The sequence below is a fragment of the Barbus barbus genome, assembly GCF_936440315.1.
Source record: "Barbus barbus genome assembly, chromosome: 23".
NCBI classification, from domain to species: Eukaryota; Metazoa; Chordata; class Actinopteri; order Cypriniformes; family Cyprinidae; genus Barbus; species Barbus barbus.
The window spans coordinates 26980185-26998141 of NC_136751.1; the positions used below are offsets into that span (position 1 = coordinate 26980185).

The 17957-nt window shown below is 36.0% G+C and overlaps 2 protein-coding genes across 2 annotated transcripts in view; both read right to left on the bottom strand.

Moving 5' to 3' along the window:
- The window catches only part of ptprq (protein tyrosine phosphatase receptor type Q), a gene marked incomplete at both ends in the record, with an annotated part of 50604 nt that extends 35140 nt beyond the window's left edge, over positions 1–15464 (bottom strand). Inside the window, 18 exons of the mRNA XM_079374284.1 lie at positions 2466–2626; positions 3333–3593; positions 3770–3935; positions 5331–5428; positions 6414–6520; positions 6599–6752; positions 7449–7578; positions 7806–7936; positions 9004–9264; positions 9349–9618; positions 10167–10451; positions 10528–10818; positions 11823–12003; positions 12134–12351; positions 13213–13470; positions 13557–13698; positions 14397–14507; positions 15375–15464. Of these exons, the coding sequence (XP_079230410.1) occupies positions 2466–2626; positions 3333–3593; positions 3770–3935; positions 5331–5428; positions 6414–6520; positions 6599–6752; positions 7449–7578; positions 7806–7936; positions 9004–9264; positions 9349–9618; positions 10167–10451; positions 10528–10818; positions 11823–12003; positions 12134–12351; positions 13213–13470; positions 13557–13698; positions 14397–14507; positions 15375–15464 (3315 nt within the window). The remainder of the gene's footprint in view (positions 1–2465; positions 2627–3332; positions 3594–3769; positions 3936–5330; positions 5429–6413; positions 6521–6598; positions 6753–7448; positions 7579–7805; positions 7937–9003; positions 9265–9348; positions 9619–10166; positions 10452–10527; positions 10819–11822; positions 12004–12133; positions 12352–13212; positions 13471–13556; positions 13699–14396; positions 14508–15374) is intronic.
- A 1234-nt stretch (positions 15465–16698) lies between these two features.
- LOC306843050 (otogelin-like protein) overlaps positions 16699–17957 on the bottom strand; it is a gene marked incomplete at its 5' end in the record, with an annotated part of 44407 nt that continues 43148 nt past the window's right edge. Inside the window, one exon of the mRNA XM_079374285.1 lies at positions 16699–17881. Coding sequence (XP_079230411.1) covers positions 17681–17881 — 201 coding nt within the window. The 3' untranslated portion in view covers positions 16699–17680. The remainder of the gene's footprint in view (positions 17882–17957) is intronic.

Sequence of the window (17957 nt, forward strand, 5' to 3'; positions counted from 1 at the left end):
TAAAGTTGTTTTCAAGAAATAATTGAAAAAATGTATTGAATGGAGTAGAATTTTTTCAAATATAGTTAGTAAAGGCTCATTTTCAGTGCATGACAATGTCTGCTGAGTCACATCTCTTCTGAGAAGACTGAAGCATAATATACTATGCAATAAACCTCAGGTAAAACCAAAATGTCAGCACAAGATAATCAACAAACCACAATTTGAATATGATCGGATATATGAATGTGATTCTAATAGCACTGGCTATGCCTGACTGAAGACAATGACTCACATTAATCAAACACATCACAATATTCCCTCAAAATACCATCATAGATCAAACTGCCTTCAAAAACATCTAGATACCATTAATAATACATTCGCCTCAGACACTCCCACAAACACATACACACTTCTTCGCAAACAAATCTTCTGGAGTTAGCATGCACTTCAAATGATATGGATTTTTGGCATTATAGTGTCACCAGAAATCATTTATTCATAAATATAATATAACAAAAACATCTCTTGTCATTTTCTGTCACATGTTCACAAACACAAGGTTTGTTGAGTAATGCAACAGCGGTAGGCTAAATTACTATACGTGATGTCACAGTCACACCACTTGTTCCAGAAAGACAATAGTTTTATCAGACCTGAGGATAAAATAGCCTGACAACACCAGTAAAACAAGATAAGACTGCAAAACCTAATTCATGCTTACATGCATTACATAACCGGTATGTATGCATAAGCCACACTTCTATGAATTTCACTGCAAAATATAAACCATATAAGTTTATACAGAGACAAATACCAAGAGCTTCTCAGAACTAATTTCACTCTTCTGAGCCATTTTTCAATTTAACTAGCTGGTCCCAAGAGCTCAAAGAAAGTTACTTTCTAGTTCCCACAGTTGTACCGTAAATGGAAAACGATTTGCAGAAAGCATCTAAATTTAAAAGGAAATTTTGATTGGTGATGGCAACTTTTATGAATGCTCTACAAATGAATACCTCAGAGAATAAAATGTCAAATGGCAATGCTTTCCAAACACACAGTCCTGCACAAACCAGTCAACACACAGTGATATTTATCACACACTCAAGTCTTTGTTTGTGTGCCAGTATTGTCATGTCCCTTCATTCTAAGAAATGCAAGCCTGTTGAAAAATTCCTCTAAGGTCGTGTGGCGTCTCACCATCTCACCAGCTCACCCTCTGTGTCTCTAACAGAACAAAGTCTGTGTGTTTTAGGGGAAGAAATCAGTCTCACAGGGTTGCAGAAAATCTAAATTGTCACCCTTTAAGTTCCTGAGTAGGAATTTTCATTTGAAATCATTCATGTCATGTCATTGAAATTCATTTGAAACACCCCGGAAATGACAGAATGACAAAAAAAAGAAAAAAAAGAAAAGAAAAAAGAAAGTATAATATTAAAATTTAATGAAATTAAAATCAAATAATAAAAGAAAATCAAATCAAAAGAAAAGAAAACTAAAGAAAATAAAATGCTCCATCTTAAAGGCTTTGGGGTAAATAACATTCTGGGAAATGAGTCTCTTTTTTATGTTAATATAAGTTTGATTTAGTAAATATAATCAAATATACATTAGAAAAGTCTACAGGTGGCATTTGATTGACTACAACCATCCATTTTAATTTATTTCTTAAAACAATTATGTTTGCTGCACTAGAAAAAAAACAGTGTAGAATTACTTTGAAACAAATTTAACTCAAAAATGCTAGTACATTTCACAAATAATTACGAAGAAATGGCAAGTAACACACTGAATTAAATGTGAAATTTTGAGGTTAGAACAGCTAAAATAGTATTTTCTTGTAAAATGTACTCCAATAATTATTGTTTTACTTAAAACGTCTAAAAAAATTTTTACACAACATACATCTCAAATTCAATTTCAATGCAATTCTGAATGGCACAAGTACTAATAGTCAAGTTGTGTCATTCAGAATTGTATTGAAATTGAATTTAAAATGATGAATGTTGTTAAAAAAAATGTTTGAAGTTCTAAATAATTTAACTTCAATACAATTCTGAATGACACAACTTAACTATTTAATTTGGTGCATGATTAAAAAGCCTGCGTAATGCATGTCATGTAATGCAAAACCCATGCAATGCAAGCATGCAATTAAAGCCTACCTGAACATAACAGAGACCCGCATACAGGGAAACCAGCAGGGGCAGACAGGATGGCATGATGGCCCCTCACTAAGAGAGAGCTGCTGGATGGGTGAACGGGCTAACTAACCGGTGGTATGTGAGTGATCAGAAACAAACTAGTCCCTCCACCACTGTTAAACCTATTATTAACGGTCTTCTCTCTCTCTTTCACTCTCTCCCTTGTTCTCCAACCTTCCTCCACACACTCCGCCCAGCTGACACAGATACTCTTCTACCTGACACCTGGCATATGGCTGCAGGAGAGCAGTGACTCAGGGGGTGTGTGTGTGTGTGTACCTGGACGCTGCTGTCTGCTGTGGTGGTGATGTTGATATTGCCGTGGTCAGGACGCAGTTGGACCATGTAGTTCTTATCACATCCAGGTGATGCCAACCAGCGGAGTGAGAAAGCACGAGGTGACACGCTTATCAGTCTCAACCCCTCAGGACTGGCAGGGACTGAAACACAGATTTTGGTTTTTCACTATACAAAACATACAAATGCATGCATACAGTATAACTCATAGGCAGACATTTGCTAAAAATTGGATTCAGTTCAGTACAGTATGGTTAAATTAAAGTTAGTTCAGTTTCACTCAAACAATCAACCAAATATTATTTATATAGCACCTTTTAAACAAATTTGCAATTCATGCAATTAATGCAATTAATGCCAAATCTTAATGTTAAAGCATATAATGATATTCTAGGGAATTGTGTGCTGCTAATTTTATAGCAACAGTTTGGACAGGACCCTTTTCTATTCTAACATGACAGTGCCTCTGTGTATAAGACATGGTTCAAAAAGACATGATTGATTCAGTCAGTGTGGAAGAACTTGATTGGTCTGCAGAAAGACAAGTCCTGATGCAGCTGCACACCTCTGGTGTGACTTTAAATGCAGACCTTGAGCCAAAAATTCATCACCAATTTAAGTTAAGGTTCAGTTTGGTGCAAAACAGTTCAGTTCAGTTCAGTTCATTTAGGCTTTATTCAGTTCAATGCAATTAGAATCAGCTTCAATTCAAATTGATTCAGTTTGGTTCAATGTTTGGCTCAATTCAAGCTTTAATTGACAATACAAACTGTTTTAAAACAGTTTTACAGGAACTAGTACCTTCAGTTGTGCAAAGTGTATTGTGTGTATTGTGGGTAACAGTCAAACCTGTATGTATGGTGACTGTGGCGGCGTTTCCACTGATGTTGTTTCTGAAGCGTTGTACAGTGATGTTGTAGGAGCAGCCATTCCACAAGCTACTGACAATGACCTCCTGCGAGTGTGGACTCACATTTAATATCCAGATATGAGAACTGTTATTAACCGCCACTCTATAAAAATCAAAATGACCAGTGGCTGGTTCCCATGACACTGTGGCGGATGTCCCATTGACGTGAGACACAGAGAGTGAACATACACCTGCTGGCCCTGGAATATAAAATTAGTTGAAAAAAAAAAAAAAAACCCCATCAAGAATGACCTTAATTGTTAATATGTGTTTGTGCATTGTATCTGTATTTATTAATGATACCAAAAGTAGAAAACATCACTAAGAACAGAATGAAGGGACACTGCTTCAGAAATATTGACTGGGAGATTCTTACTAGTAGAGATGTTTTGGGATGTGGTCTCGCTGAAATCTGACCCCAGGAAGGACTGGATTTCAAACCTGTAATCACTTCCTGGGGTCAGGTCATGAATCCTGAAACTGTCGCCATGAAGATCAACCTGGTGCTGCAGAGGGAGGTCACCCGCAAAGCCATATTGAAGCTAAAGAGGATTGAACGAGAAGAAAGCAACAGAAATAAAATAAGCAAGAATGCATTTAATTGACCAGAAGTGACAGCAAAGACATTAATGTTACAAAAGATTTCTATTTCAAATACTGTTTGGAATTTTCTATTCATCAAAGAATCCTGAAATAAAGTATAATGGTTTGCACAAAAAATATGAAGTAGCATGACTGTTTTCAACAATGATAATAATAAGACATTTTCATTTTTGAGCAGCAAATCAGCATATTAGAATGATTTCTGAAGGATCATGTGAACCTGAAGACTGGAGTAATGATTCAGCTTTGCATCACAGAAATAAATTATATTTTATATAATATATTCAAATAGAAAATAGTTTTTTTATATTGCAATAATATTTCGCAATATTTCTGTTTCTACTGTATTTTTTGAAACATCATTTGTTCATCTTTCCAAAACATGAACGAATCTTACAAATCCCAAACCTTTGAATAGTAGTTTGAAGAAAATGACAAACAAATGTAAAAAAAACAATGTAAATAGATCAGTCAATAAAGTTCTGAAATGATGGCAAGGACCATCTAGAATAGGAGTGACAATGAAAGTGGGAAGATCATTATCACAGCCCTTGGAAAAGTCACTTTGGCCCAGGTTATTCAAGGGGACTTTACATTACACAAAAAGCATCTTTACATCATACACTCAAATACCTTCCTTCTGTTTGTAAGGTATAATGAAGGATTGGCGCTCATGTATTATGAGAAAGGCAGAAACCCGAGCACAGGGGCTGTTGCTAGGCTACATTTCAGCTGAGACGGTCGTTATGAAAGTTTTAACAGGTGTGCAAAGGCCCTGATACTAGTCTAGTCATGCTTACAATACACACAAACTTATAACTCATTTAAGTTAAGTTAAGTTAAGTCGTGACGTATTGTCAAGTATGGTGACCCATACTCGAAATTGGTGCTCTGCGTTTAACCCATCCAAGTGCACACACACAGCAGTGAGTAGTGAACAAATGCACACACACACACACACACACACCGTGAACACACACCCGGAGCAGTGGGCAGCCATGCTGCGGCGCCCGGGGAGCAATTGGGGGTTCGGTGCCTTGCTCAAGGGCACCTCAGTCGTGGTATTGAGGGTGGAGAGAGCGCTGTACATTCACTCCCCCCACCTACAATCCCTGCCGGCCGGGGACTCGAACCCGCAACCTTTGGATTACGAGTCCGACTCTCTAACCATTAGGCCACGACTTCCCATTTCACATAACTGCTTCAATTAATTTCTATTCAACTGCTAAATCAAGTAAACAAACAAGCAAAAATCTAATGTTTAATATGCAATGACCAAATCCCTTCAGTATGTGGATGTCAATGCTGATTGGATAAACAAAAAGTCACCCTACCCTGTAACCATCCACTTTGCCCAGTGGGTGAGTCCACATCACATACATGCTGCTCACTTCCTGTTCAATGATAGTGAGGTTGTCAGGAGGTTCTGGAACTGAAGTACAAAAAAGACCATTTTGAGACATAGATGATATATGCCTACCTACATAGATGACATTTAAGGCATTACAGGCACTTATAAGAAACGGGGTGTTCCAAATCACACGGCATAATTTTAACTAAATAGTCTGTCAGGAAGTTTGTCTGCAACATGGTGCAAAATACAAAAGAGCACATCCTCATGTCTCAATGATATTTTTCCCTTCTTATGACCAATTCAAGTGCAACATCACATACATATTTCACAGGAAACCCAACCCCAGAATGCACTGCAATAAGCTCAGTTTTATTCAGCAAGGATGCATTTAACTGACCTAAAGTGATAGTCTACTTCAAATACATGCTGTTTGTTAATATTAAGCGGCACAACTGTTTTCAAGACTGATAATAATACATTTTTTTTATTAAAGACTGGAGTAATGATGCTGAAAATTCAGTTCTGCCATCACAGGAGTTAAAAATATATCAAATATATATTTAAATAGAAAGCAGTTATTTTAAATTGTAATAATATTTCATAATATTACAGTTTTTTTATCAAATAAATTAATCTTTGGTGAGCATAAGAGACTTCTTTTAAAAAAAACATTAAAACATTGTAACAATTTTGAACAGTGGTGTGCATTTTATTCAATACCTAAAACTATTAATAAAGAGATCAGGGAAATTAAAATAGATTATTTTACTCAACATTTGAATGTATTTTTATGTTTACGGTAGTATCAACTTAGTTTAGTGGCATGCTAACATTCAACTTGGTTTCACATGAAGAGCTCTATTTGTTTGGTGTATATAAGTAGATGCTAATGGAGTTGCTACCCCAGAGGATTGTTACAAATGAGTCATTTATAAGGTTTGATTTCAGCTAGCATGCTGCTTTGGAGGCAGTACAGCAAGGCACTATGTTTTGGAATAGAGCTAATGTGTGAATCTGTGTGAGACAGTAAGTTTAGTACCAATATAAGTGCAGTCACACTCACGAGTGTTAGCGTTTACAGCAGCAGGTAAACTTCGCCTGTCTCCGCTGACACTGCTCACTTCAACAGTATACACACTTCCAGGCAACAGGGTGTCAAAGTGATATGCTCTAAGAAAGAGAGAAAGCCACAGATCAAAACTCTCTCAGAATGAATCTTCAGGGCAGATAACTGATCTAAATCCGCACCTGTCATCAGACGCACTTTGACTGGTCTGCAGGATAAAGGTTGAGTTTCTGACGGACAGGATAAATGAGTCACAGACCCCCCAGCCGGCCCTCCAGCGCACGCTGAGAGACGCTGATGTCCTCTGCACCGGCAGCAAGGTGACCGGACTGGGAGCTACAAAAACACTCAAGGCAATTAAACACAATGTTATCGTTTAAAAGTTATAACAGATTCCTATGGTCATGACACTTGTCATTTCCAGAAATTACATAGAAATGTATTCATTTTTCTCTTCAAAAATTTAATTTTATTTCAGTAACAAGTAAACAAGTTGGGTTAAATATGTTGGGTTAAGATTATTTAATATTTTGAAAGAAGTCTCTTATGCTCACCAAGGCTGCATTTATTTGAGCAAAAATACAGTAATAACAGTAATACTGTGAAATATTATTATAATTTAAAATACCTGTTTTCTATTTGAATATATTGTAAAATGTAATTTATTCCTGTGGTGTAAAGCTGAATTTTCAGCATCCAGTCTTCAGTGTCACATGATCCTTCAGAAATCATTCTAATATGCTGATGTATTGCTCAAGAAACATATTATCAATGTTGAAATCAGCTGTGATGCTTTAACATTTTTGTGGAAATGGTGATATTTTTCTTTTCAGGATTTTTTGATGAATAGAAAGTTCAAAAGAACAGAATTGATTTGAAGTAGAATTATTTAAATGATTTAATTATTGTCAGTTTAGATCAATTTAATAGATCCTGTGTAAATAAAAGTAATACTAAACTAAACTAATCTCACTGACCCCAATCTCTTGAATGGCAGCATATGTAGTTGAGCTTGTGTGAATGTATGTGTACCAGCTCTTATGGTGATAATCACAGCCAGACTGTCTCTGAAAAACTCCTTCTCGGTTCGGACTGAAAAGTTGCATAGCTTTCCTGCAATCACGTCTTTAAAAATTGCTCTGGTGTCGACTACCTTCTGCACCTACAAAGACACAAACAACAAAGTAGTAAACAAACTATATTCCCCTTCTTTGAGTATCTAAGATTTAAGAACAGCATAAAATACTGACTTCAAAATCTTCACTGCAGTTTCAAAAAAGTTATGTTGGTGATCCCATTGATGGGATCAGAAAACGTATTTCTTTCACCAAATGTTATCATTTATAGTATGTAAAAGAAGAAACACCGACATCATACACAGGATCGTACCATGACAGTATCAGCGCAGTTCATACACAGCGCCTCATAATGGTGGCCGCCCCCCTCAGCCCCATCCCACAGGATCTCTATAGAGCTGTCGGTCACAACACCAGCACGCACATCAGTGGGAGGAGCCAAACCTGTCAATAAATAAATAAATTCAATATTTAACAATTTGACTGTGTTCGGAATAATATACTTGAATATGCACATTGTGTAAAACTAGACTAAAGTGCAAAATAACTTTTATTTTCAAGATTATATCTGAAATTTGTTGCAATAAATAATGTAATGAGATCATATGACAATGGAGGGTTATGTAATTTTATTTTTTAACACAGCATACAGTCAATGAAAATTTGACTGTACAGTATAAAATAATCAGTATGCTAGTATTTCAACTGAGCATACACTACAGGTCAAAATTTTGGAATCATTAACATTTTTTCAAATGTTTTAAAAAATGTTTCTTATGCTCAGCAAGGCTGCATTTATTTGATCAAAAATACAGTAAAAACTGTAACATTATAAAATATTATTACAATTTAAAATAAATGTTTTCTGTTAGAATATATTAGAAAATTTTAGACTGGAGTAATTATGCTGAATTTATCATCATTCCTTCAGTCTTCAGTGTCACATGATCCTTCAGATATCATCCTAATATGCTGATTTGGTGCTCAAGAAACATTTATTATTATTATTATTATTAATGTTATCAAAAGTTGTGATGCGTAATATTTTTGTGGAACCCATGATTGTTTTATCATTATAAAAACATTATAAATGCCTTTACTGTCACTTTTGATTAATTTAATTCATATATGCTAAAATTAAAATATTAAATCTTAAGTACCCAAAACCTTTGAATGGTAGCGTATCATGGTTTACACAAAAATATTAAGCAGCACAACTGTTTTCACCAAATCAGCATATTAGAATGATTTGTGAAGGATAATATGACTAATGATGCTGAAAATTCATATATGAATAAATTGCATTTTAAAATATCCAAATACAAAATAGTTCCTTCAAATTGTAATAATATTTCACAATATTCCAGTTTTTACAGCATTTTAGGTCAAATACATGCAGACTTGGTAAGTAGAGAGACATTTTTCAAAAACCTTCCAAAATATCTCAAACTATTGACTAGTATTGTACTTTTTCAGCAATAAGAGTAAAAGTTTCTTAAATGTTTTCTCACAGGTCCTCACAGGTGGCAGAGCAAAGCCTTCGCTGCTCGTGTTTCTGCTGGTCACAAACACATTAAAGTCATACTGTGTTCCTGGACTCAGGTTGTCAAGCAACAGTATGGTGCTGTCTTTGGACACTGGTGTCCAGGATCGATTATTCTGGTAAGTAATGGTGATGCCGTCATAAATGCTGTTTCTGGGCATCTGCACAAAGAGCTCCACAGAGTGTGTGCCAACTTTGTATGGGACAGCTATCTGGATGCTATCAGGTTCTGAAAGAAGAATCAAAAATACATTTTGTAGACTGAAAAAGCATCGTGGAGGAAATGGAAGATAAAAACAGAAATTAAACATACTTAGAGTCTGTTGTATGGTTGTCACTACGCTCATGTTTCTGCCCTTCACTGCAGCCACTCCCACTTCATATGTCCCACCTGACTTTAGCTGTGTAAGAGAGATGCAGGTGGAGCCATTTACCCAGAATTCTCTAGTTTGAGCCTGATTTGTTTGTGGGTGGAGCTGGATGTAATACTCATTGACTTCCTCGCCCAGTGAAGGCCACCAGCACACAGTCATGTTCTCCAGGCCCACAGCATCAACTGAGACCCTGCGTGGAGGACTAACCTCTGAAACACACACATCCACACACAAAACATCTGTGGATCTCAATAACAGGGCAAGTGAAAACCCAAATGATTCAAACCTAATTGAGGGGGGAATTCACTGAGAAATAATTTATGAGCATCTGCTTATTTGGACGCGCTGTCTACATTGTTTTAGCAACACATTCTTTTTACGCCAAATAAGATGACAAAATTAGTGCTAAAATTAGTAGTAATTTGCACAAGGTATAAATGAAATTTGCCAAATCTAGTAAACATTAGATGACAGCAAAGGTAAACTAAATATATAAAAAAATAAAATACAATTTTATATTTAATATTATTAAATAAATTAAAAATAAGTTATATAAATAATTTATTATAAATAAATCATAAAAACTTTACTGTAAGATCATTTGTTCACAACTAGGGGAGAACCTTGCCAGAACATTAGCCAAAATTCTGAGAACATTCCCTGTTAACTGGGACGTTGATAAGAAATGGTTTACTGCACGCAAAAGTGATTTCACCCCTCAATATCTCCTACACACTTAATGCATTGCAAAATATACCTGTGATAACAGTCACGGACAAACTGTCAGAGCTTTCCACACCTTGAGCTGTGACAGACACAACTGTGATCCTGTGAGCATGATACGCCTTCAACCCACCAATCACAGCGCTCCGATTCATCTTGTCCAAGTGAATGGCATGGCCTCTGCCAGAGACTAGATCCACCCAGTGCAGGATGAAGTGCTCAAACCGAGCGTTATGAGTAGAATCAGGGGCTCTCCAACACAACGCAACCTGACTGGACGTGACAGCGGTCACTGTGAGATTCTGAGGAGGATTTGGCTCTGCAACATTACAAAAACAGTTCATTTTTGAGTAAACTATTCCTTTAATGTGTTGGTACTATAAACAGAGACTTACTTGTATTGGCAATAAAAATAGGTCCAAGTGTTTGAGATGCCCCACTGGGGCGTGTAAGAACCAGTGAGAAATGATAGACGTGTCCAGGAGAGAGACCTTGAACTCTCACTATGTCTTGAGTGTTTGTGAGCACCATATGTGAGACGGTTTGATCCTTTGATTCATCTTCTGATTGTAGAGCAAGCGTAAAACCAGCAGATAAATCCAGATGAGATTCATTTGACCAGATAAATGCTGCTTCTGTCTCACACACACTCTCCAGATACAGCCATTCACTGTTGCTCTGCAACACTGAAACAGAGACATACAATTAATCTAAAAGAAACTCCCAAATTAAATCTTAAGATCTCAAATAATTCTGTGAGACAGCAATTCAAATAGAGAGAAAATGTAGACTAAGAGCATCCATATGGCACATGGTCTTGTGGTGATCAGTGAAACTACATAAAACCATGGGGTGTCCCTTACAAGTGGTCCCTTTGGTGTAGACATCCCAGTGTACTATTACCCAGCAGTCCATACTACAAAATACAGACTCAGAGATGGGCTGAAGGTGCCATTTTGGCATTATGCTTCTTAATTTCTCAAAAAATACTATGGAAGTCAATGGCTACCAGAAACTGTTTGGTTACCAACGTTCTTCAAAATATAAACTTTCATGTTCACTGTTTAAGTTTTAGTAATTTTATTATGTGCTTTTATCATTTTTTTTAGTTCTTGTTTTTTGGACTTTATATTAATTTAGCTTTATTTTTTATTTCAGTTTTAGTAATTTTAGTACTCAAGTTGCAAAGGTTTCATCTACTATTTATATTTTATTTCAGCTTTCTTTCAATTAATGAATTTTTCTATATAGTTTTATGCCTCTATTTTTATTTTAGGTCAACTTGTCTCATTTGAGTCTACTTTCATTTTTTCTTATTATGAAGGAGAAATTAATTATGGGAGAAACATCTGAGACAAATGTTATACTTTAAAAACTCTGACGGTGATAAAATGGTACGTCTGAGCAATACAGTATTCATCAGGCCATTTCTCTGAAAATGCTCAGTCCAGACCAAGCAATGCTTATCGCACAGCTTGATTTATCAAAACAGGACATATTCCTGGACCAACATGCTTTGTTGGTCCAGGAACAACATTCCTATCAACCCAATCAATCCTGACTCCAACCCAACCTCTTTTTCCAGGAACAACAGTAGATGTTGATCGAGGAACATGTCCTGCTTGTGTAAATCACATCCCCCTTATCGCAGTGAGAGTAACTACACTCAGTATCTCTCTCCTTCACTCACACTCGTCTTGACAAATGTAGGGGAGCAGCAGGTAACACAGGAAAGCAGTGAAGAAGTATCCCGCTCCGGTCGCATTCTTCTGCATCGCAGCGCAGCCTGTTTGATTGGGTGCAAGCGATGATGTCATTTCAATATTTAAGTTGTAGGTAGAGCCATCAGACCAGCGGAAATCACCTTCTGTCTGCGGATATTATAAACACAGGCTGAATGAAATACTAGCATAGCACATACTATTTTTAAAAGTTTAAGTATGTAACAAAAAAAAAAGTGTGCAACAGTCTCTATAGTGTTCATGTGCGTTTGCCATGTACCTCAAGGTCATTTAAAGCTGTCCACAGCAGCAGAAGATGGTTATAGCATTCTAAGACGGATATGATAGATAGAAACTCTGCATCTGTCTTGATGTTGGCCAGATGTGACCCTGGGGTTGATCTTTCACACGCTTGGTTCGCTCCAGACCATGACATGAACCCTGGGTTCACCTTATAACAGCTCCATCCCACAGCAAGCCAGCCAACGGGACACTGACCTACAGGAGGAAGTTACAACATCAGTGTTTGGGTGTCTTTACATGTTTTCCTACTATTTATATACTTTTTCCATCTTCTTGAAATGTTTGCCTTTCCAAATCAGTATGACTGACACTTTTTCATACAACAAAAGTAAATGGTGATTTATTTAATCAAATATAATATTATATGGTCTGGTATAGCATTAAAGACCATGAAAGTAGTCCATATTTTTTTTATTAGTATATTGATTTAGTTTTAATTGATCATATTTTCTGTTTTCATTTTAATTTTAGTTTGTTTTAATAAAGTTATGTGCTTTTGTCAAATTTTCCATGAATACATTTTAACTAAATCTGTTTGGAAATATATATTTACCTTTAAGTTTTTTAGTTTTTATTTATTTTTTCTTACCATGGCAACATTTCATGTTTTTCATCTAATGTTTATAGTTTATTTTATTTCAACTTAATTTCATGAATATTTTTTTTTTTTTTTTAAGTTTTAGTTTTAGACACTGTCAGTCTTTGTCTTTATTGTGATATGTAGTATTGTCTCAAAATGAACAATAAGCACCATAAAAGCATTCCATACAACTTGTGCACTATATTGCAAGTCTTCTGTTTTTTTTGTGAGAAATACTGGAAGAAAATTATTCACTAAAAATCTCAAATCTCAAGACAGTTTCATTCATAAAAGTTGTAATTTTCTAAATAACTGGACAATAAACAGTAATTTGCATCAGGCCCAATAAAAGCCTTTTTGGTTCTACTTAACAACTTTCGTTTTAAGACGTTTACCTTTACATATTTAGCAGATGCTTTTATCCAAAGAACATTAGCAATTCATTCACTATTCGTGGTATGTGTATGTGCACATACCTGTCTTTATGGCCTGCTTTTGGCTTTGTGTAACATTAATTTGGAGATGAGGGACGAATGTTTTCTTTGCCACACTGACATTGTAACGACGCCCAGGCTGTAACCCTGTCACCTGGTGGAATGGCTGAAAATGGGACGCAACCCAACAGTGCTCATCCAAACACACATCCAAGACATCTCCATCATCCAGTGTAGGCCAGTTGAACACGGCAGTTGTGGATGAGACATTCATGCGTAAAGAGGATGTCACAAGAGGAGCTAACAACAACAGAGGAAACAAGAGTATTAAAACACAGCCACAACATGTGCATTTGTGCCGTTGGAGCCTCTGTCTTCAGTGTTACCAAGGTGGAAAGTCCTTGCATCCAGCAGTTCTGTGTCATTGTATGATTGTAGACTGAATTCCAGCTTCTCAGAAACTTGTGGTGCTCTGAACTTCATCACACACTCACACTCGTCTTCACACACTGCAGTACTGCTCAGCACCTGACAGAGGGGGAGAGACTCAATTAATCATGTGTGACCCTGGACCACAAAACCAGTCATAAGGGTCAATTTTGTGAAATTGAGATGTATACATCGCATGAAAGCTGCATAAAAAAAGCTTTCCATTGATGTATGGTCTGAGATACAACTATTTGAAAATCTGGAATCTAAAGGGTGCAAAAAAAAAAAAAAAGAGAAAATCACATTTAAAGTTGTCCAAATGAAGTTCTTAGCGACGCATAATACTAATCAAAAATTACGTTTTGATATATTTATGGTAGGAAATTTACAAAATATCTTCATGGAACATGATCTTATCCAAATGATTTTTTGCATAAAAGAAAAATCGATAATTTTGACCCATACAATGTATTATATTGCTACAAATATACCCGTGCTATGATTGGTTTTATGGTCCAGGGTCACAATATTATCAGTGTGCACTCTTACAGCACAGAGATGCCAAAGAAGTTCCATTCTGGGTTCCCTGAAGAACCTTTCAGTGAACATTTCTTAAAAGAACCATTTCCCTTAGTGTGAAGAACATTTTCATTATCAAAATAACCTTTTTTTTTGTCCAATGGAAAGATTCAAAGATTCCACAGATGTTTAAAAAACTTCATGGAACCATTAATGCCAGTAAAGAACATTTCTTAAGAGTGTGTAAGCATGTGAGAGGGACTGTGTTTGCATCGCACCTTGTTTCCCAATAAAAGTGTATAAAAATGATCTGCCCGAGATGGAAAACACTGAAACGCCACCTGCACATGGACAGAGGAGGGACCTCTGGAACATGGAAGGCTGAAAGCCTGCAGGACAACAAGAGGAAAGAAAAATCCATAGGGTTGAGGGCAGATCGTTTTCTATCAAGCTTTAATATTACTACTTTCATGACTGCTATCTATAAAATCAACATGAAATGATGTTCACAAACAGCTTTTGCATGCATTGTATTTCTGGATGCATTTGATGATTAAAAATAGAAAAGAGACTTATTCCAATGGTAAAAAGTATTATTGCAATATTAATTACATTACCGTTATTTACCACTGTAAATAGTGTTCACAGTTCATAATTTCTGTATTTAGAACAGCACTTTATTGTTCATGTTTTTTACATGGATTTGATTACATGTAGTGGTTATCATATTGTAGCACCTATGTGTGTAGTCTCTGAAATTTCATTGCATTCCGATGCAATGACAATAAAGCTTGAAATTGAAACTGTATTACTTTATCAGCCTAGATTTATGCTGCATTTCCTAAAACAATGACTACTGCAGTAAATAAAAAAATTAAACAAAATTGTATTTGGCAAATAATTAACATTATTTCTGGCCTAGATGGCGTCAGCCGAAAAGGAAAGGCATTTCAGATGCACAGCAAGTTATTAGATTGTAATAAAAGATTGCAAAGATGAACAGCTTCTCTTTGGAATATCATGCATTAATGAATAAAGGCACAGGGACATTTATTAAGACAGCAAACAGAGTCAATTTTGATTTCATGTTCAAGTTTTCTAAAGAACTATTCCCACTTCTAACACAAACAGCATGTCTTACGTAACTCTAACTCTCAGAAAGAGAAAAATTTTTCCTTCACAGCAATTTACAGCACATGCATTTTCCATAACTTGAAGATGATGCAATCTAATTAACAGTTTGAATAAATTATTACCTGAAAGAAGTTCAGAAGTTGCCAAAACAATGCCAGAACTTTCTCCATGGAGCTCCATCCCATAATTCCAGTGTCCATAGACGACACCATATCCTTAAAGCAAAACACTACAGTCTTTAGCCTTGCAGCTTGCACTGTAATAATAGCCTACACTACAATAGTATGGTCAGTCAAACTTCAGCAGCATCCTAAAACAGTCTTTGTGGTCATAAGAGGACTCTGCGGCATCTTAGAGCAAAAAATTTGGCTCAGTTCAGTTTACACAAAAAAAATACCCCACATTCCTTGAGGACACGCCTCCCCTGCCACTCCAGATGCCCATGCCAGCATCTTACAACACTACAAAACCCCACACTGGAGGATTCAACCACTCCTCCTCCCGAAAGCAGCTCTGCGTCTCATTCATTCAGATCAGACAGCCTCTCCACCCCATATTTTCTTTCTTTTTGTACCTAATCGAAATAAGTACAGGTTGTCAAGACGATTAAAGTCATGCAGGGTCAGTCACGGAGTTGCGTTAAACGTTAAGAAAATAAAACAGACACAAAAATCCCACACTACACTCCTACATGCATTACATCATCCGATGAGAAACTCAAAACTATTTATATTAGCTGTCAAGAATAATTCATTAACACACATTATGTAATGTTTGGGAGTCAATACAAGTTGTATATACAGTACTGCCCTTAAAATCACTTGCATTGCAAATGTAAAAGCAAAAATGCAGCTTTTTATTAAAGAACTTACATCAATGTTATTTGAGCTATACAGCTTTGTAATATTTCTAATTTGGCAGCTTTAGAAGTGTGTATTTTAAGGTTTCACTGCTTTTACTGTACAAATAAAGTGACAAGTCAATGTTATTCTCTGTGGACTCACAACATTCCTTTAAATTCTGATTCAGCAGATGTTCGCAAAGGAGGAGATGAACTTCTCCAACATTTTAATTACCTGACTTGAAAGCAAAACACTACTCAGCAGGATATAACTCAAGTCATGTGTGGGCTGATGTAGTTAATAAATCACTGCTGGAATTAGATCGGGGTGAAGATCCTACACTTCCGGATAATGGAGGCCAAGATACATGCCAATTGTGTCTACTGATTATTTATTCTGTTTGGTAATTTTACAGTGAAATTAAATGGAATATTCACACAAAGGTGAAGCAAAACTTCGACAGTTTCTGAACGATTCGTATCTGCTGTATACTACTCTGTAGCTAATGGAATGGAATATTACTAAATATCTTGGTAAATCAAAAATTGATTTGCACAGTGCATATGGAAAAAATATATTTTTTTGTATTTTTATTTTATTATTTAAAAAACAGTCACAATAACATGCAGGTTTATAGGCAGTTTGCTATATGCTAAGCATATTTAGGCTTATACAGTTTTAGTACACTTGTTTTTGGCATTATGGGTATAGTATGGAAATTCAAGTTCATCACGTTATGTTTTTTAGATACGGCATAAACATAGACTTCCCACTGGAAGTGTCAACAAAACTAGTGAGTGATGGATGCGCCTGTCAAGCAACTGTGTGGGATTTCTCGTTAAATATCAAATGCCTACTTTAAAGGTCTGTTCACACAAAAGACAATAACGTTAAAGGTTAAAAAAATTCTTAATTTAAAAGAATTGCACAACTCAACTATAACAATAACAGCACAGAAAAACAACATTGTTGGAATCACATGCAGAATGATGACTCTGACAGCCAATCAGAATCCATCCTGTTTTGAAGAGATTTAAGATGGCCTACGACAAAACTGAAATACGTGCTTATAATAAACAATGTTGAAATCGTGTGTTGGGTTGGCCGCGAATAAACTTATTATAGTTATAATTATGATTATCACTCTTGATGTGAACAGGGCTTAAGACTGGCTTGTTTATTTTCTCTGTAATTCAAAAAGTTAATAAAAAAGCACAAAGTAGCCATTTAAATAGAGCATTTGGTTAAAAGTAAAGATTTTAAAATGTATAAATGTATTTAAAATGTTAATAGAACATAATGATTCTAATAATACTCATCATTTAACAACCGTTAATACTAAAATCTAAACAATACACCAATTAAACAGCAGTTTGTTGTTCTTGTTCGAATAAATGTTTGATTAACCTACTGTACTTACAGATAAATTATAGCTATCAAAGACACAACAAATACAGTGATTGTGTTAGTAGTAGTTTGCCGTTTTACAGATACTGTCCTGTACATGCAGTCGGATTCAGGCCTGTCTGCGTCAAGCTAGTGCTCTCACTGAGATCTTAACTTTACTGCACACAGTCCGCATGGAATCAGTTCCACTGGCATGAGCAGTCCAATGGCTCCTGGTAGTAGTAGTCCACCGTAGTGGCATTTCGAGTGCAGTACAGCTGAATGATGCGGTTTTGGAGGCCGTTCTCACGGCAGCACTTGCAGAAACGTGCATGACTGTTAATGTTAAAGTTGAAGATGGTGGCAGATGGACATTTTCCATCACATGAGTACACGGTCACCTGAAGAGAAAAATAAAGAGAGATGATGTTAACAGTAAACACTTCAGAGGATGAATTACACTCTATTCTGCTGTAT